Genomic DNA, 26,048 nt, shown 5'->3' on the forward strand with positions numbered 1-26,048 from the left:
TATTTAATGTTGCAGCTTCCACAGCTCTCTGGGGTAGCAAATTCCATAGGTTTACTACCCTCTGAGTGAAGAAGTTTCTCCTCATCTCAGTTTTGAAAGCGCAGCCCCTTATTCGAAGATTATGCCCCCTAGTTCTAGTCTCACCCATCAGTGGAAACATCCTCACCGCATCCACCCGATCAAGCCCCCTCACAATCTTATATGTTTTGATAAGATCGCCTCTCATTCTTCTGAACTCCAATGAGTAGAGTCCCAACCTACTCAACCTTTCCTCATACGTCAACCCCCTCATCTCCGGAATCAACCGAGTGAACCTTCTCTGAACCGCCTCGAGAACAAGTATACCTTTTCTTAAATATGGAAACCAAGACTGCACGCAGTATTCCAGGTGTGGCCTCACCAATACCCTGTATAACTGCAGCAAGACTTCCCTGCTTTTATACTCCACCCCCCTTGCAATAAAAGCCAAGATTCCATTGGCCTTCCTGATCACCTGCTGCACCTGCATACTAACTTTTTGCGTTTCATGCACCAGGACCCCCAGATCCCTTTGTACTGTAGCACTTTGTAGTTTCTCTCCATTTAGATAATGTATTTCTTTTGAAGTGTAGTCTCTGTTGGTAAGTAAAATCAGCTGACAATTTGCACAGGGCAAGGTTCCATAAACAGCAATGGGATAAATGACTAGAACATCTGTTTTGATTGAGGCCTGAATGTTAGCCAGGACACTGAGAGACTTCCTGCCATGAGATCTTTAATATCCCCCTGAACATTAGGCAGATGGGAGCATTGGTTTAGCATCTCATTCGGATAGTTGCAAGGACTGTGCTGCTGGGAGCTTGCTGTGCAATTACTGGAGAAGAAGAGGCAGGGGAGGGGCCAAGGGCAGAGAGGCACCTCCAACAATGCAGCACTCCCTCAGTACTGCACCAAAGTGTAACCTGGATTACATCTTCAAGTCCCTGAGTGGGGCTTGAGCCCGTGACCCTCTGACTCAGAGGCGAGACCACCTACCAACTGGCACTTGAACTGAGCCGACAGACAGGTCAAGGGTGGGCTTTTTGTGGAGGGCGGTTGGGTGGGTTGGGGAACAGGTGACCTTGAAGGCAAGGGTTTGGAGCCTGGCTAATGAAAGTCATTGGCAGTGTGAGACAATTTAAAACCTACCTACGTTAGGTTTGACTGTAGCACTTAACAATAGGAAACAAATAATGACCTAGAGAAATGAAAGAGAAACTCTCGAGTCGTGATAATGGGGGACATCAATTATCCTAATATGGACTGGGATAGTAATAGTGTAAAGGGCAGAGAGGGGGGAAGAATTTCTGAAGTGAGTTCAGGTGAACTTTCTTGATCAGTACGTTTCTGGCCCGATGAGGGAGGAGGCATTGCTGGATCTGGTTCTGGGGAATGAGGTGGATCAAGTGGAGCAAGTGTCAGTAGGGGAACATTTAGGGAACAGCGATCATAGTATATAAGTTTTAGATTAGCTATGGAACAGGACAAGGAGCAATCTAGAGTAGAAATACTCAATTGGAGGAAGGCAAGTTTCAGTGGGTTGAGAATGGATCTGGCCTGGGTAAATTGGAATCAAAGATTGACAGGCAAAACTGTAATCGAACAATGGACTGTCTTTAAAGAGGAGATGGTTCGGGTACAGTCGAGGTACATTCCCACGAGGGGGAACGGTAAGGCAACTTTTTGGATATTAAGGGAATCAAGGGATATGGGGATATTGCAGGAAAGTGGAGATGAGGGAGAAGATCAGCCATGATCTTATTGAATGGCGGAGCAGGCTCGAAGGGCCGAATGGCCGACTCCTGCTCCTGTTTCTTATGATCTAACTAAAGGCAGAGCTCCCTGGATGATGAAAGAGGTAGAGAGTAAGATGAAGCAGAAAAAGGGCGCACAGAAACAGGCCATTCGACCCAACCAGTCCATGCCGGCGTTTATGCTCCACTCGAGCCTCCTCCCATCTTTCCTCATCTAACTCTATCAGCGTAACCCTCTATTCCCTTCTCCCTCATATGCTTATCTAACCTTCCCTCAAATGCATCTATATTATTTGCCTCAACCACTCCCTGTGTTAGCGAGTTCCACATTCTCACCATCCTCTGGGTTAAGTTTCTTCTGAATTCTCTATTGGATTTTTTGGTGACTATCTTGTATTGATGGCCTCTAGTTATGCTCTTCCCCACAAGTGGAAACATTCTCTATGTATCCACTCTATCAAAACCTTTCATAATTTTAAAGACCTTAATTGGGTCACCCCTCAGCCTTTTTTCAAGCGAAAAGAGACCCAGCCTGATAGGTATACCCTCACAATTCTGGTATCACCTTTGTAAATCTTCTCTCCAGTGCCTCTACATCCTTTCTATAATATGGCAACCTGAACTGTACGCAGTACTCCAAGTGTGGTCTAACTAAGGTTCGATACAGGTTTAGCATAACTTCACTACTTTTCAATTCTATCCCTCTAGAAATAAACCTGAGTGGTTGGTTTGCTTTTTTTCTGGCCTTGCTAGCCTGTGTCGCTACTTTTAGTGATTTGTGTATTTGTACTCCGAGATCCCTTTGTTCCTCTACCCCACCTAGACCCGCACCCTCCAAGTGATGTGTCCTCCCTATTCTTCCTACCAAAATGTAATACCTCACGTTTATCTGTGTTGAATTTCATTTGCTAATTATATGCCCATTCTGCAAGTTTATTAATGTCCTCCTGTAACTTGTTGCAGTCCTCCTCAGTATTGAATATCCCCCAATTTGGTGTCATCCGCAAATTTAAAAATTGTATTTTTGATTCCAAAATCTAAATCATTAATTTAAATTGTGAACAGCAGTGGTCGCAGCACTGATCCTTGTGGAACACCACTACCCACCTTCTGCCACTGTGAATAGCTACCCTTTACCCCTACTCTCTGCTTTCTCTCTTGAAGTCACCTCGCTATCCAATCTTCTACTGTCCCCTGACTCCACATTTTCTGACCTTGTTCATCAGTCTATTATGTGGTATCTTATCGAAGGTCTTTTGGAAATCTAGATAAATTACATCTACTGCATTACCCTGGTCTACTCTCTCTCCAAAAATTCAATGAGGTTGGTCAAGCAAAACGTTCCCTTTTGAAATCCATGCTGATTATTTATTATTATATTTTTGGTTTCTAGATGTTCTTCTATTTTCTCCTTTAGTAGGGATTCCATTATTTTTCCTACCACCGATGTTAAGCTGACTGGTCTATAGTTCCCTGGACATGTTCTATCTCCCTTCTCAAATATCGGTATTACGTTAGCTATCCATCAGTCCTCTGGCACTACACCTTTTTGTAACAAATTATTAAATATGTGCAGTAATGCCTCAGCTATCTCTTCCCTGTATTCTTTTAAAATGCACGGATGAAATCCATCCTGACCAGGGTTTTTTTTCCTCTGAGGTTGATTAGTTTATTTAATATTTCTCCTTTTTTATTTTAAATGAATATATTTCATGATCCAATGTCATCTGCACTTGTTCTATCTCCCTGGTAAATTCTGAAGCAAAATAATTATTTAATATTTCTGCTAGCTCTCTATCGTTGCCTGTGGTATTATCCTGTCCATCCCTCAGTGGCCCATCCCAACCTTCCTTTTTTTATTTATGTGCTGATAAAATATTTTACTATTTTGTTTTATGTTCCTTGATAATTTGATTTCCTAGTTCCTCTTTGCCTTCCTAATTGTTTCATGCTCTTATCCCTCGTCATGCTCTCCCCTGCTGTCCGTTTACTTAATGTTTGCCTCTTTCCTCACCCTCAATTTTTCCCTTATGACTTTATTCATCCAGGGTGTCTCATTAGTGCTTATTTTGATCTTTTTTTTTAGCGGAATGTATTTTTCCTGGACTCTGTTGAACACCATCTTAAATGTTTACCATTGCTTTTCTATGCCATTTTTTGCCAATATTGATATCCATTTTATTTTCCCAAGTTCTATTCTCAGCCCCTCAAAATTGGCTTTTCTCCAGTCTATTGCAAGTGAGAATCAGGCTGAATATAGAACATTCAGAGGGGAAGTGAAAAAGAAAGTAACAGGGGCAAAGAGAGAGTATGAGAATAGATTGGCAGCTAACGTAAAAGGGAATTCAAAAGTCTTCTACAGGCATATAAATAGTAAACGGGTAGTAAGAGGAAGGGTGGGGCTGATTAGGGACCAAAAAGAACTACGCATGGAGGCTGAGGTACTAAATGAGTACTTTGCATCTGTCTTCACCAAGGAAGATGATGCTGCCAAAGTCATAGTGAAAGAGGAGGCAGTGGAGATACTGGATGGGATAAAAATGATAAAGAGGAGGTACTAGAACGGCTGTCTGTACTTAAAGTAGATAAGTCACCAGGACCGGATGGGATGCATCCTAGGATGCTGAGGGAAGTTAGGAAGGAAATGGCGGAGGTACTGGCCATAATCTTCCAATCCTTCTTAGATACAGGGGTGCTGCCAGAGGACTGGAGATTTGCAAATGTTTCAAAAAAGGGTGTAAGCATAAACCCAGCAATTATAGGCCAGTCAGTTTAACCTTGGTAGTGGGGAAGCTTTTCGACACAATTATCAGGGGCCAAGTTAACAGTCACCTGGACAAGTGTGGATTAATTAAGGAAAGCCAGCACGGATTTATTAAAGGCAAATTGTGTTTAACTAACTTGATCGAGTTTTTTGAAGAGGTAACAGAGAGGGTTGATGAGGGCAATGCGATTGACGTGGTGTACATGGACTTCCAAAAGACGTTTGATAAAGTGCCACATAATAAGTTTGCCAGCAAAGGTGAAGCCCATTGAATGAAAGGGACAGTGGCAGCATGGATATGAAATTGGCTAAGTGACAGGAAACAGAGAGTAGTGGTGAACGGTTGTTTTTCGGACTGAAGGAAGGTATACTGTGCTATTCCCCAGGGGTGGTACTAGGACCACTGCTTTTCTTGATATATATTAATGACTTGGACTTGGGTGTACAGGGCACAATTTCAAAATTTGCAGATGACACAAAACATGGAAGTACAGTGAACAATGAGGAGGATAGTGAGACTTCAAGAAGACATAGACAGGCTGGTGAAATGGACAGACACCTGGCAGATGAAATTTAATGCAGAAAAGTGCCAAGTTATACGTTTTGGTAGGAAGAACGAGGGGAGGCTATATAAACTGGGGGGTGCACGAACAGAGAGACCTGGGGGTATATGTGCACAAATCGTTGAAGGTGGCAGGGCAGGTTGAGAAAGCGGTTAAAAAAGCATATGGGATCCAGGGCTTCATAAATAGAGGTATAGAGTACAAGAGCAAGGAACTTATGATGAACCTTTATAAAACACTGCTTCGGCCTCAACTGGAATATTATGTCCAATTCTGGGCACTGCACTTTAGGAAGGATGTGAAGGCCTGAGAGAGGGTGCAGAAAAGATTTACGAGAATGATTCCAGGGATGAGGGACTTAAGTTATGTGGATAGACTAGAGAAGCTAGGGTTGTTCTCCTTGGAGCAGAGATGGTTGAGAGGAGATTTGATAGAGGTGTTCAAAATTGTAGTGTATGTACTTTGAAGAAGGAACTATATTCTGCAGCCCCTGTATACTGCAGTACCAGTAGTGACCACCCCTGTATATAAGCCTGTGTAGTAACTTTGTATAGTAGTTCCAGTTTTGTCTCCATTCAGTAAACACCTGTTATAACCAACTTCTGCAGTCCGTGTCTCAATTATACACGGACGTTACACTGGCGACGAACAGATCCGAACTTACCTACAGTTCTGCACCACCTCACGGGGATCCATCCCTGAAGCGAAGTTGTTAGAGGTCGAGGCCAGAAGGAAAGAAATCCAAAAAGAAAAAACAAACAAACAGAAGAAACGGGCGTCGACCGTGGGCAACCGCCCTCTGATTCATCGAATTCGAAGATTTGCAGGAGAGGCTGTCTATCCAGTCTATGGTGTTCCAGCTAATCGGGCTGGTGGCAGGTAGTACACTGATCCTTCCTGGGCTGCGGCGGGCTAGAGCTCGATCGGGTGGCTTTTCAACGGGGCCGAGCAGCGTTGTCGGGAAGAGGAGAGAGAGGGTGGAGCACACAGGGCGCGGCCGGTGCTACGAAGCCGGGCAGCGTACAGACCCGAGAAGAGGGAGGAAAGTGTCCCATAGGGTCTGCTCTGATGACGGGAACAGTAATTAAAATAAAAGAAATTAGAAGCGCAGAAAGCCGCGAGGAGCTGCAGTTTGCCACGGGGACCGCGGAGAGCGGCGTTGGCAGCAGCGCGGGGGGGAAGTGCGCGAAGACCATAGGGCGTCGCCATCAAGGCATAAAAACGCCAGCAACAGCGCTAGCAGCAGCGGAAAAGACAGAAAGCGCGGGAGGCACCATCTTAATCCAGCGGGGAAGAAGGCAAAGTGCGGGAGGCGCCATCTTAGATCTCCAAGATGCCGAAGACTGGCAATATCACTGCCTTCGATAATGCAATAGAAGACTGGACCACGTATGTGGAAAGAGTCGAAGTATATTGCAAGGCAAATGAAGTAGCCGATGAGAAAAAGGCATCGGTACTACTAAACTTAATGGGCGCAAGAACGTACGGCCTATTGCGGAACCTGATCACTCCAGTCAAATCGATGGCGAAGAGTTTTAACGAAATTGTTGATATCCTACAGGAATACCTAAATCCTACACTGCTGCTGATAGCAGAAAGATTTAAATTCCACAAGAGAAATCAGCATAAAGATGAGAGCAATGCTGATTACCTTACGGAACTACGCAAGCTATCAAAGCACTGCCAGTTCGGAGCAGGACTGGCAGATACCCTACGGGACAAATTTGTCTGTGGACTCCTGAGTGAAGGAACCCAGAAGAGGTTACTCTCAGAGAAAGAGCTGACGCTAGGTAAGGCTTTCAGCGTGGCAGTATCGTACGAAGCAGCAGCAAGGGGAGCTGCGGAAATACAGCAAAAGCCACAGGAATACGGCACCCATGAAATGACACGGGGATTTGAAAAATGTTATTGCTGCGGCAGAACAACCCATGACCAGAAGGACTGCTGGTCCAAGGACAAAACATGCAGGCAATGCGGAAAGATGGGACACATTGCACGAGTTTGCAGGTCCGGGAAGAAGACTAACGACAACAAAAAGACTACGAAGGAAAAGTACAGGAAAGTACAAAAGATGACGGACAGTAGTTCCGAAGACCAGAAGAGCGATAGTGAATCCGGGAACAAGAGACTAAGCTGTCTCAAACTACACAACGTAATCACAAAAGAGGATCACCGAACCATTTGGGTCACCCTCACGATAGCAGGGTCCCAAGTCAAAATGGAATTGGATACAGGATCAGCCCTGACCGTCATGAATCGACGAGACTACGAGCGGCTATTTTCACACATACCCTTGAAAGACACATCCATTGTCTTGAAGACATATACGGGGCAGAAAGTATACCCCAGAGGGAAAATAAGGGTGCCTGTCGAATACAACGGCAAGGAAATACAGAAATTGTATCTGTACATACTGCAAGATGGTGGACCACCGTTATTGGGACGTGAATGGATCAGAAAGATAAGTTTAGACTGGCACTCCATTCAGGCACTGACGGTGGCTGGTAAAAAGGATGACGACGTCACACCTGGACGATTGTCAAAAATCTTGGCTAACGCTAAAGAGGTGTTTCAACAAGAACTGGGAACTCTTAAAGGCGTAACCGCCTCGATAAAAATAGAAGAGAATGCAATTCCCAAGTTTTTCAAAGCAAGACCGGTACCGTATGCAATTCGCCCAGCCGCCGAGGCAGAGCTGGAGAATCTGGAGAATGCAGGCGTGTTAACTAAGGTAGACTGGAGCGAGTGGGCGACACCCATCATTCCTGTCATGAAGAAAACGTTAAACAATAAGTCTGAGGAGCCAAGGAAGGTTCGCATTTGTGGGGGCTTCAAGGTGACTGTGAACCCAGTCCTTCACACAGTACAGTATCCTCTTCCGAGGATAGAAGATATTTTTGCCTCACTATCTGGAGGGAAACGTTTTACAAAAATTGACCTAGCGCAAACATATTTGCAGATGGAGGTTGAAGAATCCTCTAGGAAATATCTCACGATAAACACTCACAAAGGTCTTTACCAGTATAATCAACTGGTATTCGGAGTTGCATCAGCTCCGGCTGTATGGCAAAGAGCGATGGAACAAGTCCTGCAAGGGATTCCGGGGACTCAGTGTTACTTGGACGACATCCTAGTGACGGGTGAAAATGACAGTGAACACCTTGCCAACCTAGAGCAGGTGCTCACTAGACTAAGAGAACATGGGCTACGAGCCAATCGCCCCAAGTGCGAGTTTTTTAAGAAACAAATATCGTATTGTAGCCACGTGATTGATGAAGAGGGGTTACATAAGTCCCCTGACAAAATTGAAGCGGTAGTTAAGGCTCCAGCGCCTGAAAATGTGTCGCAACTGAGGTCATTCCTCGGATTGGTGAATTACTACCATAAGTTTTTGCCGAATTTGTCCACAATTCTGCACCCACTGAACGCCCTGCTACAAACTGGAGTAGCATGGAAATGGAGCGATGAATGTAAGCGGGCCTTTCAGAAGTGTAAAGGCCTGATCACTTCAAGAGAAGTATTGGCTCACTACAACCCATCACTACCGATAAGACTGGCGTGTGATGCGTTTCCCTACGGCGTTGGAGCGGTACTGTCACATAAATCCCTTGATGGTTCAGAGAGGCCGATAGCTTTTGCGTCACGCTCGTTAACTGCAGCCGAGCGTAACTACGCCCAGATTGACAGGGAGGCCCTCAGCCTGGTGTGGGGGGTGAAGAAGTTCAATCACTACCTGCACGGACAGAAATTTACTCTACTAACTGATCATCAACCTCTTGTCTCCATTTTCAACCCTAAGAAGGGTGTCCCGATAATGACAGCACAACGGCTACAGAGGTGGTCCCTTTTCCTAGGGGCACACCAATATGACATCGAGTACAAAGGAACTAAACAGCATGGGAATGCTGATGGATTGTCGCGCCTACCATTGCCGACGGTGGAAGAAGCACCTGCAGTGGATCCTGTGGAGATATTCCACTCAACCATAGTCGAATGTCTACCTGTGACGAATGCAAACATAGAAAAGGAAACACGAAATGACCCGACACTCTCCAGGGTCTATGATTTAACGGTGAAGGGATGGCCAGCACATGGCGAACCACTGTTGCCAGCATTCTTGCCGAGAAGAGAACAGCTGTCAGTGTGCCGAGGAACCTTGATGTGTGGATCCAGAGTAGTAATTCCACCCAAATTGAAGGATAGAGTGCTCAATGAGCTTCATGAGGGTCATCTGGGAGAGGTAAAAATGAAGAACTTAGCCAGAGCGTTTGTGTGGTGGCCGGGAATCGATAGAGAAATCGAAGAGATGACCAGAAGGTCCAAAACGCCCCACCACAAGCCCCTCTACATCCATGGGAGTGGCCCTCATCTCCATGGCAAAGGGTACACATTGATTTTGCTGGTCCATTTATGGACTCGATGTTTTTAATTGCGGTGGATGCACATTCAAAGTGGCCAGAGGTAATAAAAATGTCCTCAACCACCACAGAAAAAACTATCACAGTCTTACGAACCATATTCGCCAGAAATGGGCTGCCTGAACAGATTTGCTCCGACAATGGACCACAGTTTGTGTCTGAAGAGTTCCGGAGGTTCTTAAAGAACAATGGTGTTAAGCATTACACATCCGCCCCATATCATCCAGCCACCAATGGATTGGCTGAGAGGTTCGTTCAAACATTCAAGAAGGCTATCAAGGCAATGTGTAATGAAGACATACCTCTACAACACAAGGTGGATAACTTCTTGTTTGCCTACCGGAATGCGACACATGCGGTTACCAACCAAACTCCAGCCATGATGTTCTTCAATCGAAGACTAAGATGCCGCTTGGATTTGGTTAAGCCAAACATCAGAAGAGATGTGGAGAACAGGCAATTTCAGAATATGAATGAAAGGCCAACCAGGAGTTTTAAGATAGGTCAACCAGTTTTGGCCCGGGACTACCGCACAGAGAAATGGCAGCCAGGAATGACCTGCACACGGTAAGGACCTCTAATGTATACCGTGGACGTTGGAGAGAGCATTGTAAGACGCCATACTGACCAGATTCTAGAGTCACTGGAAAACGTCAAATCTACACCACGATCCTATACACCTGGTGATGAAACCGAAGTACCAATTGCATCTACCTCAGAATCGGTGATATTGGAAGCAGACGAACCAAACAACGACGTTGATCCCGAATCAACTTTGCCAGAAGAACCTGATACCCCAAAGAGGTGTTATCTGAACAGAATCAGGAAGCCTCCTCAAAGACTGAATTTATAATTGATTAACTTCAGCTAATGTATATAGCAAGTGTAATTGAAAATATGTTATTTAATTATTAATCGAATGTTATGTACTGTTTAGCTAAAAGGGGAGGAATTGTAGTGTATGTACTTTGAAGAAGGAACTATATTCTGCAGCCCCTGTATACTGCAGTACCAGTAGTGACCACCCCTGTATATAAGCCTGTGTAGTAACTTTGTATAGTAGTTCCAGTTTTGTCTCCATTCAGTAAACACCTGTTATAACCAACTTCTGCAGTCCATGTCTCAATTATACACGGACGTTACAAAAATCATGATGGGTCTAGACAGAGAGAAACTGTTCCCATTTGCGGAAGGGTCGAGAACCAGAGGACACAGATTTAAGGTGATTGGCAGAAGAACCAATGGCGCCATGAGGAAACACTTTTTTACGCAGCTAACATTAGGATCTGGAATGCATGGCCGGAAAGGGTGGTGGAGGCAGATTCAATCCTGGCTTTCAACAGGGAATTGGAGAAGTATCTGAAGGGAAAAAAATTGCAGGGCTACTGGGGAGTGGGACTAACTGAGGTGCTGTTGCAGAGAGCCAGCATGGGCTCGATGGGCCGAATGGACTCTTTCTGTGCTGGAACCATTCGATGATTCTATCCATTCTCTGAAACCAACTCACAACAAATGGAGCTCCCCCAATATCTGGCCCCACAGCAAGCTGTCAATCAGACACAGAACCCGCCCAAGCCCCGCTTTCTATTGGCCGTTGGCCCAGGCGGTTCCTGAATATTTGATGAGGTGGGCGGTGCTTCTGGCTGTTAGTCAAGAGGCGGGCCTGGCGGCCGGCCGCGGGAGTCCGAACTGGAGCCGGTAAGTGGTGGTGAGGAGAAGGGGAGGCCGGGGCGGACTGTACCGCACCGGACAGGAGGCCTCCGAGCTCGGTGCCGGTGATGATCATCATACCCGCCGTAGCGGGTGGTGGGGGGAATAATACCCGCCGTAGCGGGGCGGGGGGGGATAATACCCGCCGGTGGGAGGGGGGGGGGATAATACCCGCCGGTGGGAGGGGGGGGGGGAATAATACCCGCCGTAGCGGGGGTGGGGGGGGATAATACCCGCCGGTGGGAGGGGTGGGGGATAATACCCGCCGTAGCGGGGGTGGGGGGAATAATACCCGCCGGTGGGAGGGTGGGGGATAATACCCGCCGTAGCGGGGGTGGGGGTAATACCCGCCGGTGGGAGGGTGGGGGATAATACCCGCCGTAGCGGGGGTGGGGATAATACCCGCCGTGGGGGGGGTGGGGGATAATACCCGCCGTGGGGGGGTGGGGGGGGGGATAATACCCGCTGTAGCGGGGGTGGGGGGTGGATAATACCCGCCGTAGCGGGGGTGGGGGGGGGGATAATACCCGCCGTAGCGGGGGATAATACCCGCCGTAGCGGGGGTGGGGATAATACCCGCCGTGGTGGGGGTGGGGATAATACCCGCCGTAGCGGGAGTGGGTGGGGGGGGGGGGGATAATACCCGCCGTGGTGGGGGGTGGGGATAATACCCGCCGTAGCGGGGGTGGGGGGTGGATAATACCCGCCGTAGCGGGGGTTTGGGGGGGGGGTGGGGATAATACCCGCCGTAGCGGGGGTGGGGGGGGGATAATAACCGCCGTAGCGGGGGTGGGGGGGGATAATACCCGCCGTACTGGGGGTGATGATACCAGCCGTACCGGGGGTGATGATACCCGCCGTACCGGGGGCAGATGATACCCGCCGTACCGGGGCAGATGATACCCACCGTACAGGGGGGAGATGATACCCGCCGTACCGGGGGTGGGGATAATACCCGCCGTACCGGGGGTTGGGGGCGGGATAATACCCGCCGTACCGGGGGTGATGATACCAGCCGTACCGGGGGGAGATAATACCCACCGTAGTGGGGGTGGGGATAATACCCGCCATAGCGGGGTGGGGGGGCGGATAATACCCGCCGTGCGGTGGTGGGTGGGGATAATACCCGCCGTACCGGGGGTGATGCTACCAGCCGTACCGGGGGGAGATGATACCCGCCGTACCGGGGGAGATGATACCCGCCGTACCGGGGGTGATGATACCCGCCGTACCGGGGGGGGAGATAATACCCGCCGTACCGGGGGGAGATAATACCCGCCGTACCGGGGGAGATGATACCCGCCGTACCGGGGGTGATGATACCCGCCGTACCGGGGGGGGAGATAATACCCGCCGTACCGGGGGAGATGATACCTGCCGTACCGGGGGGGATAATACCCGCCGTACCGGGGGGAGATAATACCCGCCGTACCGGGGATGGTGGGGTGGGGCGCGGGGAGAGATAATACTTGCCATACCTGACAGCGTGGCTCAGTTGCTACCACCCTGGCCTCTGGATCAGAAGATTGTGGGTTCAAGCCCCACTCCAGAGAATTGAGCACAAAAATCTAGACTGACACTGCAGTGCAGTACTGAGGGTGTGCTGGACTGTTGGAGGTGCCATCTTTCGGATGAGACGTTAAACTGAGTACCTCTGCCTTCTCGGGTGGAAATAAAGATCCTTTGGCACTATTTCGAAGAAGAGCAGGGGAGCTCTCCCCAGTGTCCTGGCCAGTATTTATCCCTCAATCAACATCATTAAAACAGATTGGACTAAAAATTGAGTCGCACCCCCTTTGGGGTGCTAATGTCGCTTGGTTGCTACTTTTAAACCCGGAAAAATTAGCACCCCTGCGATGGAAATTGAGTGATAGCGCCCCAAGAGGGAAGCGGGGAGCTACTGGAAGCGGCTTGTCTCCCTCTTGGGGCGCTGCGAAGGAATATCGCGGCGCTATGCGCTGCAGCACCATGCGCTGCACATGTTGCGCCACAGTATTGCAGGCATTCCTTCCCTTAAAGGGGAGGGGCCTTGCACAGCACGACCTGGGGCCCAGCTGGCCCCCTGGGGATCGGGAGTGTCAGAAAAAGAGCCTGGCACTCCGCCGGGGGTGGGGGGGTGTGGGGATAAGGCAGCCAGGGACGGGAGCAGAGGCAGGTGCTTGCAGGCGGTCAGTAATAAAAATGGCCGCCCGGCACCTCCTTTAATTAGCGCCTCCCTGGCCGCAGGTCGGCCCCCCTGACCCTGTCGGACATAGCGTCCAGCGGTAAGTCAGGGGCGTTACCAAAGATCGCGGCCGTGGCGCTTGCGGAGTGCTGCACACAGCGATGCTGGTTACGGCTGCCGCAAGCCTCCCGCTGAATTTCGCGGGAGTTGTTGGCGGTGCCGTGCCCGATGCTAGTTGCTTTGTGCCCCGTTAGCGCCCACGGGAGGCGCAAAGCAACCGAATTTTTCTCCCATTATCTGGTCATTATCACATTGCTGTTTATGGGAGCTTGCTGTGCTGTGAGTTGGGACGGTGCTATATAAATGCAAGGCTTTCTTTACGGGGGTGAGTGGGGAGATAATACCTGCCGTACCGGAGGGTGGGAGTGGATGGTAATACTGGGATTACTCATCTGTGTGTTGGTTTGTTCGGTGAGATTACACCGGGTGTAACTGGGATTACTCGGTGTGCTGGTTTATACGGTGAGATCACACCGGGTGTAACTGGGATTACTCGGTGTGCTGGTTTATACGGTGAGATCACACCGGGTGTAACTGGGATTACTCGGTGTGCTGGTTTATACGGTGAGATCACACCGGGTGTAACTGGGATTACTCGTTGTGCTGGTTTATACGGTGAGATCACACCGGGTGTAACTGGGATTACTCAGTGTGCTGGTTTATACGGTGAGATCACACCGGGTGTAACTGGGATTACTCAGTGTGCTGGTTTATACGGTGAGATCACACCGGGTGTAACTGGGATTACTCGGTCTGCTGGTTTATACGGTGAGATCACACCGGGTGTAACTGGGATTACTCGGTCTGCTGGTTTATACGGTGAGATCACACCGGGTGTAACTGGGATTACTCGGTGTGCTGGTTTATACGGTGAGATTACACCGGGTGTAACTGGGATTACTCGGTGTGCTGGTTTATACGGTGAGATCACACCGGGTGTAACTGGGATTACTCGGTGTGCTGGTTTATACGGTGAGATCACACCGGGTGTAACTGGGATTACTCGCTGTGCTGGTTTATACGGTGAGATCACACCGGGTGTAACTGGGATTACTCGCTGTGCTGGTTTATACGGTGAGATTACACCGGGTGTAACTGGGATTACTCGCTGTGCTGGTTTATACGGTGAGATTACACCGGGTGTAACTGGGATTACTCGCTGTGCTGGTTTATACGGTGAGATTACACCGGGTGTAACTGGGATTACTCGGTGTGCTGGTTTATACGGTGAGATGACACCGGGTGTAACTGGGATTACTCGGTGTGCTGGTTTATACGGTGAGATCACACCGGGTGTAACTGGGATTACTCGGTGTGCTGGTTTATACGGTGAGATCACACCGGGTGTAACTGGGATTACTCGGTGTGCTGGTTTATACGGTGAGATTACACCGGGTGTAACTGGGATTACTCGGTGTGCTGGTTTATACGGTGAGATCACACCGGGTGTAACTGGGATTACTCGGTGTGCTGGTTTATACGGTGAGATCACACCGGGTGTAACTGGGATTACTCGGTGTGCTGGTTTATACGGTGAGATCACACCGGGTGTAACTGGGATTACTCGGTGTGCTGGTTTATACGGTGAGATCACACCGGGTGTAACTGGGATTACTCGGTGTGCTGGTTTATACGGTGAGATCACACCGGGTGTAACTGGGATTACTCGGTGTGCTGGTTTATACGGTGAGATTACACCGGGTGTAACTGGGATTACTCGGTGTGCTGGTTTATACGGTGAGATTACACCGGGTGTAACTGGGATTACTCGGTGTGCTGGTTTATACGGTGAGATTACACCGGGTGTAACTGGGATTACTCGCTGTGCTGGTTTATACGGTGAGATTACACCGGGTGTAACTGGGATTACTCGCTGTGCTGGTTTATACGGTGAGATCACACCGGGTGTAACTGGGATTACTCGGTGTGCTGGTTTATACGGTGAGATCACACCGGGTGTAACTGGGATTACTCGCTGTGCTGGTTTATACGGTGAGATCACACCGGGTGTAACTGGGATTACTCGGTGTGCTGGTTTATACGGTGAGATCACACCGGGTGTAACTGGGATTACTCGCTGTGCTGGTTTATACGGTGAGATCACACCGGGTGTAACTGGGATTACTCGCTGTGCTGGTTTATACGGTGAGATTACACCGGGAGTAACTGGGATTACTCGGCCGGAATACTTGGTTAAGTGGGTGGGGAATCGATGGTACCCGGAGTGGTGCAGGGTCACTTTGGGTGACGGGAGGTGGCACTGCCCTAAACCCTGTCTGTGTTCCTCATTGTCTGCGGGGAGGGAGAGTGGGTGCAAATGTAGTTTGAGAGCCCATGAGCTGTCATTCCTTGTCGCTGGGTGATCGCTAGCAGATCTCGAAGACAGGCTCTGTGACGAGCCAGGGCGGGACAGTGGGAATGATGATCAAAGGGTCTGGAAACGGCCCTCAAACCCTGACAGGCTGCGGCATTCTCTGCCCACACTGACGGCGAGGGTGGCAGATGGTTGAATTGCCTACAGTGGCCAGGCTTGCTGACTCCCTTTGACCCTTGGTCTTTTCAATTCAGTTTGAATAACTCCAGTTACTTTCTGAAGGCCTCGCCGCCTGGGTCCCAACTGCCTGTTTTCCCCCCTCCTTCCCCAACCCCCCCCCCCTTCTGCATCCTCCGCTTTCTTTGCAAGCCGCAATGGTTTAAATGTGCCTCTCCCGGATAGAGAATTGCTGAAACACGGAAGCTGGTTTTAATTGTCAGCTGGCCTTTGTCGTGAGTTTTCTGTCCCGTGTCCCACTTTCTATCTTTATCAGACAATATCCTTTCAGTCGAACTAAAAAGGGGGCGGGGTGAATGTGCTGGAATGGTACAGCACATCCGCCCGTATCTCTGATGGTCGGGTGGAGCTGAAACTGGTTGGGCTGAGGCTGTGTCACAACAGAGTGAGAGAGGATTCGGGTGCCTGCAGCAGATCAGAACTGTCTGCCACTGACAGCACCACGCATCCCAGCACCTTAACCCCGGCTCACCAAGGGTCCTCATTCTGAAACATTAAGGTCTCTCGGTGTTTGTGTGTCTTTCTCTGTGTGATTCTGCTTTTCTCTGTGTCTCTCCCTCTTCCTGCCGATGTCCCACTTCCTGCCTCGGTTGGTCTCTCTCTCTCTCTGTGCCTCTCTCTCTCTCTCTCTGTGCCTCTCTCTCTCTCTCTCTCTGGGCCTCTCTCTCTCTGTGCCTGTCTCTCTCTGCCTCTCTCTCTCTCTCTCTCTCTCTCTCTCTCTCTCTCTGGGCCTCTCTCTCTGGGCCTCTCTCTCTGTGCCTGTCTCTCTCTCTCTCTCTCTCTCTGCCTGTCTCTCTCTCTCTCTCTGTGCCTCTCTCTCTGCCTGCCTCTCTCTCTCTCTGCCTCTCTCTCTGCCTCGCTCTCTCTCTCTCTCTCTCTCTCTCTCTCTCTCTCTCTGTGCCTGGCTCGCTCTCTCTCTCTCTGCCTGTCGGGCTCTCTCTCTCTCTCTCTCTCTGTGCCTGTCTCTCTCTCTCTCTGCCTGTCTCTCTCTCCTCTCTTTCTGCCTGTCGGGCTCTCTCTCTCTCTCTCTCTCTCTCTCTTTCTGCCTGTCGGTCTCTCTCTCTCTCTCTCTCTCTCTCTCTCTCTCTCTCTCTGCCTGTCGGGCGCTCTCTCTCTCTCTCTCCCTGTTGGTCACTCTCTCTCTCTTTCTGCCTGTCGGGCGCTCTCTCTCTCTCTCTCTCTCTCTCCCTCTCGGGCTCTCTCTCTGCCTGTCGGTCTCTCTCTCTGCCTGTCGGGCTCTCTCTCTCTTTCTCTCTGCCTGTCGGGCTCTCTCTCTCTCTGCCTGTCGGGCGCTCTCTCTCTCTCTCTCTCTCTCTCCCTGTTGGTCACTCTCTCTCTCTCTCTCTCCCTATCTTTCTGCCTGTCGGGCTCTCTCTCTCTCTCTCCCTCTCGGGGCTCTCTCTCTCTGCCTGTCGGTCTCTCTCTCTCTCTCTCTGCCTGTCGGGCTCTCTCTCTCTCTCTCTCTCTCTCTCCCCCTCCCTCCCTGTTGGTCACACTCTCTCACACCTCTCTCTCTCTCTCTCTCTCTCTCTCTCTCTCTCTCTCCCCCCTCCCTCCCTGTTGGTCACTCTCTCTCTCTCTCTCTCTCTCCCTCCCTCCCTGTTGGGCTCTCTCTCTCTCTGCCTGTTGGTCACTCTCTCTCTCTCTCTCCCTCTCTCCCCTGTTAGTCACTCTCTCTCTCTCTCTCTCTCTCTCTCCCTGTTGGTCACTCTCTCTCTCTCTGCCTCGCTCTGTCTCTCTCTCTCTCTCTCTCTCTCTCTCTCGCTCTCTCTCTCTGTCTCTCTCTCTCTCTCTCTCTCTCTGCCTGTCGGTCTCTCTCTCTCTGCCTCTCTCTCTCTCTCTCTCTCTCTCTGCCTGTCTCTCTCTCTCTCTCTCTCTCTGCCTGTCTCTCTCTCTCACTCTCTCTGCCTGTCGGTGTCTCTCTCTCTCTCTCTCTGCCTGTTGGTCACTCTCACTCTCACTCTCTCTCTCTCTCTCTCTCTCTCTCGCGCGCTCTCTCTGCCTGTTGGTCACACTCTCTCTCTCTCTCTCGCTCTCTCTCTGCTTGTCGGTCACTCTCTCTCTCTCTCTCTGCCTATTGGTCACTCTCTCTCTCTCTCTCTCTCTCTTTCTCTCTATCTATGCCTCTTGTTTCCCACTGTACCCCAGATGCTGTTGGATGTGATGTGCCTTTCTGTATTAATTGCACTGTCAGTTAGAGTCTGAGAGTGTTTTGTGGGAGCTGGTACTGGGGTGAGATGAAGCCAAGCAATTCTGGTTGCCATGACGTGCTCTTTCTCTTGGCAAGATTCTCCTCTATATAAAAAGCAGTGTGTTTTGAGCTTCCTGCTGTAGCTGCTGAGGAGCATCCTGTTGGTGAGCCCCCTCACTGTGTATCCTTCAGCTGACTCTCTGCTGACTCTAGTCCTGCGTTCAGCCCAGTGACAGAGACCTGGTCTTTGTGCGTCTGCTTTGTTGAGCTGTGAATTGTGGACATAAAAGGAATTTTCTGTGTTCTTGAATTGCAGGAAGATACAGCTGATGGTTCCCGTGAGAGAGCGAGCGAGCTTGTTTGTCAACGCAGTTACTGTGCCCTAATTATCCTTGAATGCTAGGAGAGGCTTTCTGACGAGCCTGACTCTCGAGCCCTTGGTAAGTGTATGTGTATTCTTCCTCTGCTCTAACCACAGGCTGCACTGTGCTGCCCTGACTTTTCACCTACTTTCTTAGGCAAGTGATGACGACATTGACTGGGAGGAGGGGGTGAGGGTTTGTTGTGTTCTGGGCTGAGAACCTCACTCACGTGTGTCGCAGAACAAAAAGCAGTGATGCCAAGTTGGCCCCCTGCCATATTGAAACCTGCCACTTTCTGTATATAAATAGAAGCACAATGCATTGGAGCCTGCTCCTAAAGCCCAGACTGGCTCCTGTTAACTTGTCATTTACAGCAACAGAACCAGAGGCGAGATGAGAAATGTTTTACGCAGCGAGTTGTAATGATCTGGCATGCACTGCCTGAAAGGGCGGTGGAAGCAGATTCAGTACAGTACTAACTTTCAAAACGGAATTTGATCAATACTTGTAGGGGAAGCGACTGCAGAGCTGTGGGGAAAGAGCGGGCGAATGGGACTAACGGGATTGCTCTTTCAAAGAGCCGCCACAGGCACGATGGGCAGAATGGCCTCCTTCTGTGCTGTATCATTCTATGACTCTATAATGAAACCTGGCTCTGAGGTAACTCAAATGGTTCGCGTGTGGCGAGATAACAGGGCTGTCGCTTAAAGTTGGTGCTGTTAAAATCTGATGCCTCCCAGCACTGACATTCTCGGCCTGGGATACCCGAATGCAGGCTTCATTATTGCAGAAATTGATGACATGTTGCCAGGTCCAAGCACTGCAGCTTCAGTCAAGAGGCTCTGAGTCATATTGTTTTCTTTGCAGTCCGTCCCTCGACTTCCAGGAAACCACAGGTTACAGCTCCCTCTACACTGTCCCATCAAACACTCCCAGGGCAGGTACAGCACAGGTTAGATACAGAGTAAAGCTCCCTCTACACTGTCCCATCAAACACTCCCAGGGCAGGTACAGCATGGGTTAGATACAGAGTAAAGCTCCCTCTACACTGTCCCATCAAACACTCCCAGGGCAGGTACAGCATGGGTTAGATACAGAGTAAAGCTCCCTCTACACTGTCTCATCAAACACTCCCAGGGCAGGTACAGCACGGGTTAGATACAGAGTAAAGCTCCCTCTACACTGTCCCATCAAACACTCCCAGGGCAGGTACAGCACGGGTTAGATACAGAGTAAAGCTCCCTCTACACTGTCTCATCAAACACTCCCAGGGCAGGTACAGCACGGGGTTAGATACAGAGTAAAGCTCCCTCTACACTGTCTCATCAAACACTCCCAGGGCAGGTACAGCACGGGTTAGATACAGAGTAAAGCTCCCTCTACACTGTCCCATCAAACACTCCCAGGGCAGGTACAGCACGGGTTAGATACAGAGTAAAGCTCCCTCTACACTGCCCCATCAAACACTCCCAGGGCAGGTACAGCACGGGTTAGATACAGAGTAAAGCTCCCTCTACACTGTCCCATCAAACACTCCCAGGGCAGGTACAGCACGGGTTAGATACAGAGTAAAGCTCCCTCTACACTGTCCCATCAAACACTCCCAGGGCAGGTACAGCACGGGTTAGATACAGATTAATCCCCTCTCTACACTGTCAAGTTGTGAACATGGTGTGTTTTGTGCCTCCATGTAAACATCAAAACCTGTTTTGAACCTGATTAGAGTGTCCGCTTGCTCCCCTCGGTAGGCTGTACTGAGGTCCCTCAGCCCAGTGTTGGGGGGGTTTTGTGTTAGTTTGTTCGGGTCATTCGTGACACTCCTCCCTTGTGAAAGGATGAAGAGCGATCCTTTGATCTGCTACAAGGTTTGTCCTGGGTTGCTGTATATTTACCTGGCCCAGAACAGTAGGTTGTTGAACCTAAGTAGTTTGGATCTGGAACTGATTATAAAGCTCTGTTCTGTCGTTTTTTTTGTGGTTGTTGTGATCTAAGGAAATTTAAACCAAACCATATAACACTATGTTGAAATAGTGGACTGTGGAATGTCATCCCAAGATTCTCAGGGTTCAAGCACTAATGGCACCAAGAGTCACGTCCATGCACATTTGGTCATCCAGTTTTTGAGGTGTTCCCTTGGCTAGCTGGGAGGGGGACATTGTTTCCTGCTCGGTACATGGTCCATTATTATGACTAGGAAGGGCCCTTTGATCTCATCCTCTCATTACCAACCCTACTGGCTTCCCAGTGCCCTCTCTAAATCCACCGTGTGGGCTCAGCTGTCCTCCTGGCATCCTCTTCCAGCGGTTGATCAGTCTCTGTGTGAACAAATGCTCCCTGACATCTATTCTAAACTTGCCCTGCACACCCTAACCTTCTACCCACTTGTCCTGCCACCTTGGGTATCAGAAAGGATAGTTTCAGGTTTACTTGCTGTAACCCCTCTGTCTCTAGCATACAGGCCCCTCGATGTCCCCTCTCGCCCCTTCCGCCCCGTCTGTGACAGGCCCCTCGATGTCCCCTCCCCCCGCCTGTGACAGGCCCCTCGATGTCCCCTCCCCCCGCCTGTGACAGGCCCCTCGATGTCCCCTCCCCCCGCCTGTGACAGGCCCCTCGATGTCCCCTCCCCCCGCCTGTGACAGGCCCCTCGATGTCCCCTTCCGCCCCGTCTGTGACAGGCCCCTCGATGTCCCCTTCCGCCCCGCCTGTGACAGGCCCCTCGATGTCCCCTCCCCCCGCCTGTGACAGGCCCCTCGATGTCCCCTCCCCCCGCCTGTGACAGGCCCCTCGATGTCCCCTCCCCCCGCCTGTGACAGGCCCCTCGATGTCCCCTTCCGCCCCGCCTGTGACAGGCCCCTCGATGTCCCCTCCCCCCGCCTGTGACAGGCCCCTCGATGTCCCCTCCCCCCGCCTGTGACAGGCCCCTCGATGTCCCCTCCCCCCGCCTGTGACAGGCCAGTCAATGTCCCCTCCACCGCCCCCCCCCTCCCGTCTGTGACAGGCCCCTCGATGTCCCCTTCCGCCCCGTCTGTGACAGGCCCCTCGATGTCCCCTCCCCCCGTCTGTGACAGGCCCCTCGATGTCCCCTTCCGCCCCGCCTGTGACAGGCCCCTCGATGTCCCCTCCCCCCGTCTGTGACAGGCCCCTCGATGTCCCCTTCCGCCCCGTCTGTGACAGGCCCCTCGATGTCCCCTCCCCCCGTCTGTGACAGGCCCCTCGATGTCCCCTTCTGCCCCGCCTGTGACAGGCCCCTCGATGTCCCCTCCCCCCGTCTGTGACAGGCCCCTCGATGTCCCCTTCCGCCCCGTCTGTGACAGGCCCCTCGATGTCCCCTCCCCCCGTCTGTGACAGGCCCCTCGATGTCCCCTCCCCCCGCCTGTGACAGGCCCCTCGATGTCCCCTCCCCCCGTCTGTGACAGGCCCCTCGATGTCCCCTCCCCCTGTCTGTGACAGGCCCCTCGATGTCCCCTTCTGCCCCGCCTGTGACAGGCCCCTCGATGTCCCCTCCCCCTGTCTGTGACAGGCCAGTCAATGTCCCCTCCACCGCCCCCCCCCTCCCGTCTGTGACAGCCCCCTTGATGTCCCCTTTGAATTGTCTGTTTGAGGTTGCAGTTGCCGTTGTCTCGTTAAACAAGTTGTTTGCAATGATTCCCTCTCAGCTGCACAGCCATTCCACGCTTGCGCAAAACTGAATGGGCCACGCACTCCCAAAAAGAGAATATGGGGACATTGTTTGTTACATCTCTTCCCTTTGACAGTAGGGATCAGCCTTGCTGCTTTGTTCAGCTTTACCTCCAGGGCCTAAATGGCTCCCTTATCAGAGTGTCAGCAGTGAAAGTGTTGAGAAATCTTTTCTGGTTTACCTCCGCTTCTTGTTCTCTCTGGGTTGTGGATCGAATGACCGTGAAAGTTTGTTTATTTGCACTTTGCCCGAATGTGATTGCCCCTCTTGGGAACAGGAAGCAGAGATAACGATATGAGGTGGCTGCATGTGAGCTGTTGGCTGCTGCCTGGACCCAGCTTGTTGCATCACCTGAGCTTCCTCAGTATTGATGGTAGCTGCTGCCAGACGCCTCGGTCCCTGGTTGGTGGAGCTGACGTAACGTAGGGTGAGGTGAGTGCAGGAGCAGATTGCAACCAACTGTCCAACACACACCGGACTTTGGAGCCAGTAAGCAGCAGGAAGGACACACTGGCGGCGTGTTTAGAGTTGTGACAAACATTGTGGAGTTTACTCTCTCGACGCCAAGAGCACGTTAACCTCAGGAGGGGTCCAGGGCAGGGAGAAGGTTAGACTTGAACTTCTTCAATGTGTGATTTATGGCTTCAGGGAACACAGTGAGAAAATAAAGTCCCAGGAGACGGTTCCGTTTGGCTGGGTCTTCTCTCTTAAATGGGGCCGTGCCTCCCATCGAACAGCTTTTCAGTGGCACAGCCGTGTTAGGTGACGCTGGCAGTGTCGGTCATGTCACCAGACAAAAAAGTCAAAGTCCTTCCGTGTACAAAAACCTGTGGCAGTGTTGTGAAAATTCACCCTGGCAGAGGATGTATCGGCTGTACGTTGGTGACGGTTGAGGGCACTCACCTGACCTTGTTGGCATGATCTTTGCACAAGGCTTTGCGTCCATCTAGGCTAACGGTTTCTGGCTGTTGGTTTTGTTGTGAAGAAATCATGCTTTATTCAGTTGTTCGATGGTTAATAGATTCTGTAGCACAGTGAGGGGTTCACCCACTTATCCTCACATGTGTCTCCATCTGCTTTCGGATCAGCTGTCCCATTTAGAAGTTGTAGCTTGCCTCTGTCTCCTCCTCTGATGATGCACAGAGCCTCAGTGACTGGTACAAATATACTGTATAAATATTGATAAATGGATGGGGATAGTGTGCATGGGCTGTGAAAGGAGATTGAATGAGAGTGTACATGGACTGTGGTAGAGCGGAATGACTGTTCCTCTCATTCTCTCGGTATCAGAGTTCTGGTCGCATTTCATTTTTTTTCTTTTCCTTAACGAAACTCCCAAACTAAATCAGTGGAAAATTGTTCAACTATTGAGGACCATGTGTCAGCGGGAAGGATGGCAACAGCGACACTCCTGATTGGTTTAATGAAGGTTCAGTTGATCCAACTGGGGCTCCTCCACACCCTCTCCCAGAACAGCCCGAAAGGCCTCAGTCCCAACAGTGTCGATATGCATGCGTATTTTGTTTTCTCCGGATGTGGGTACATTGGGAAGGCTGCATTTATTCCCATTCCTAGTTGCCCTGAGTAGGTGGTGATGGGCTGCAGTCCTTGTGATGGTGCTCCCACAGTGCTGTTGGGCATTTCCAGGATATTGAGCTGGTGATGATGAAGGAATGGTGATGCATGTCAAGGCAGGATGGTGTGTGACTTGGACAGGAACTTGGAGGTGACGGGGTTCCCGCAACAGTGCTGCTGTTGTCTATCTCAGTGGCAGAGGTCGCAGGTGAAAGAGATGCTGTCGAAGTAACACTGGTTGGTTGCTGCAGTGTATCTTGTAGATGGTACGTGCTGCAGCCGCAATGTGCCGATGGTGGAGGAGCTGGGTATTGTGTCCAGTGGATCTGATCAAACAAGCTGCTCTGTCCCGGATGGTGTTGAGTTTCTTGAGGATGCACCCATTCAGGGAAATGGTGAGCATTCCCTCACACTCCTGACTTGAGCTTTGTAGATGGGGGGAGAGGCTTTGAGGGGTCAGGAGGTGAACTGTTTGTTACAGAGCACCCGATCTCTGCACTAATCTCGTAGGCACAGTCTGATTCAGCATCTGGTCAATTGTGGCCCGATGGTGAGAGACTTGGCGATGGTGGTAAGGGAGATCTTTGGACTTTCCCTTGTTGGGGATGGTCATTACCATTCCTGTAACTCAATATTAACTGCCACTTGTCAGTCCAAGCCTGGATGTTTTCAGCTGGGATGGGCTGATTCGTTATCAGAGAAGTTGTGAATGGAACGGAACACTGCAATAATCAAGTTTATGGTGAAGTTCTGGAGAACTGTAACTGATCGTCAATAAGCAGATTATTTTTCTTTTATTTGTTCAAGGTCCGCATTTATTGTCCATCCCTGATTGCCCTTGAGAAGGTGGCGGTGAGCCGCCTCCGCCTCGTCAACTGAGTGGCTTGCTAGGGCAGTTAAGAGTCAACCACATTGGTGTGGGTCTGGAGTCACATACAGGCCAGACCAGGTAAGGACGGCAGATTTCCTTCCCTAAAGGACGTTAGTGAACCAGATGGGTTTTTACGACGATCTGATAGTTTCACGGTCACCATTACTGATACCAGCTTTATTCCAGATATATTTAATTAACTGAATTTAAATTCCCCAGCTGCCGCGGTGGGACTTGAACTCGTGTCTCCCGATCATTAGTCCAGGCCTCGGGATTACTCGTACAAAAAGAAAATACTGCAGATGCTGGAAATCTGAAATAAAAACAGAAAATGCTGGAGCTACTCAGCAGGTCAGGCAGCATCTCTGAAGAGAGAAACAATTAACGTTTCAGGTTGATGACTTTTCATCAGAACCCTGACGAAGGGTCATCGACCTGAAACGTTAACTCTGTTTCTCACTGTTGGGAGTCATGTCCTTGGACTGCTGGGTGGACAGTGTATCTGTGGGAGTGTGGAGTGTGTCCCTGACCCTCACTGTTGGGAGTCATGTCCTTGGACTGCTGGGTGGACAGTGTATCTGTGGGAGTGTGGAGTGTGTCCCTGACCCTCACTGTTGGGAGTCATGTCCTTGGACTGCTGGGTGGACAGTGTATCTGTGGGAGTGTGGAGTGTGTCCCTGACTCTCACTGTTGGGAGTCATGTCCTTGGACTGCTGGGTGGACAGTGTATCTGTGGGAGTGTGGAGTGTGTCCCTGACCCTCACTGTTGGGAGTCATGTCCTTGGACTGCTGGGTGGACAGTGTATCTGTGGGAGTGTGGAGTGTGTCCCTGACCCTCACTGTTGGGAGTCATGTCCTTGGACTGCTGGGTGGAAAGTGTATCTGTGGGAGTGTGGAGTGTGTCCCTGACCCTCACTGTTGGGAGTCATGTCCTTGGACTGCTGGGTGGACAGTGTATCTGTGGGAGTGTGGAGTGTGTCCCTGACCCTCACTGTTGGGAGTCATGTCCTTGGACTGCTGGGTGGACAGTGTATCTGTGGGAGTGTGGAGTGTGTCTCTGACCCTCACTGTTGGGAGTCATGTCCTTGGACTGCTGGGTGGACAGTGTATGTGTGGGAGTGTGGAGTGTGTCCCTGACCCTCACTGTTGGGAGTCATGTCCTTGGACTGCTGGGTGGACAGTGTATCTGTCTGGTTCTGCTGTCACCAACGAAGGAGGGTCTACAGCAGAACCTGGACCTGCTGGAGTCGTACTGCCAGACTTGGGCCCTGACAATAAATCCCCAAAAAACCAAAGTCCTTGTGTTCCAGCAAAGATCCAAACAACATGGACCCACAATAAATTTCACAGTAGGAACAACCAAAATTG

At 50.5% G+C, this 26,048-nt stretch overlaps 1 protein-coding gene across 3 annotated transcripts; it reads left to right on the forward strand.

Moving 5' to 3' along the window:
- The first annotated feature begins 11,139 nt into the window (after positions 1 to 11,139).
- On the forward strand, positions 11,140 to 24,827 carry LOC147106525 (uncharacterized). 3 transcript variants are annotated; one of them, XR_015080943.1, is made up of 3 exons: positions 11,140 to 11,215; positions 18,510 to 18,633; positions 24,617 to 24,777. XR_015080943.1 is itself a non-coding variant. In XM_086007482.1 (3 exons), exon 1 carries the CDS (start codon positions 16,572 to 16,574, stop codon positions 17,667 to 17,669), a length of 1,098 nt encoding a protein of 365 aa, XP_085863608.1. In that variant the 5' UTR covers positions 16,514 to 16,571; the 3' UTR covers positions 17,670 to 18,357; positions 18,510 to 18,633; positions 24,617 to 24,827. The 3 variants fall into 3 exon arrangements, 1 of the variants encoding a protein (XP_085863608.1); XR_015080944.1 differs by lacking the exon at positions 11,140 to 11,215 and adding an exon at positions 16,146 to 16,501; XM_086007482.1 differs by lacking the exon at positions 11,140 to 11,215 and adding an exon at positions 16,514 to 18,357 and having other exon boundaries at positions 24,617 to 24,827.
- Positions 24,828 to 26,048: the final 1,221 nt, after the last annotated feature.

Source organism: Somniosus microcephalus, chromosome 15, assembly GCF_052327205.1.
Source record: "Somniosus microcephalus isolate GS21.2 chromosome 15, FLI_Smic_1.0, whole genome shotgun sequence".
In the NCBI taxonomy this organism is placed as follows: Eukaryota; Metazoa; Chordata; class Chondrichthyes; order Squaliformes; family Somniosidae; genus Somniosus; species Somniosus microcephalus.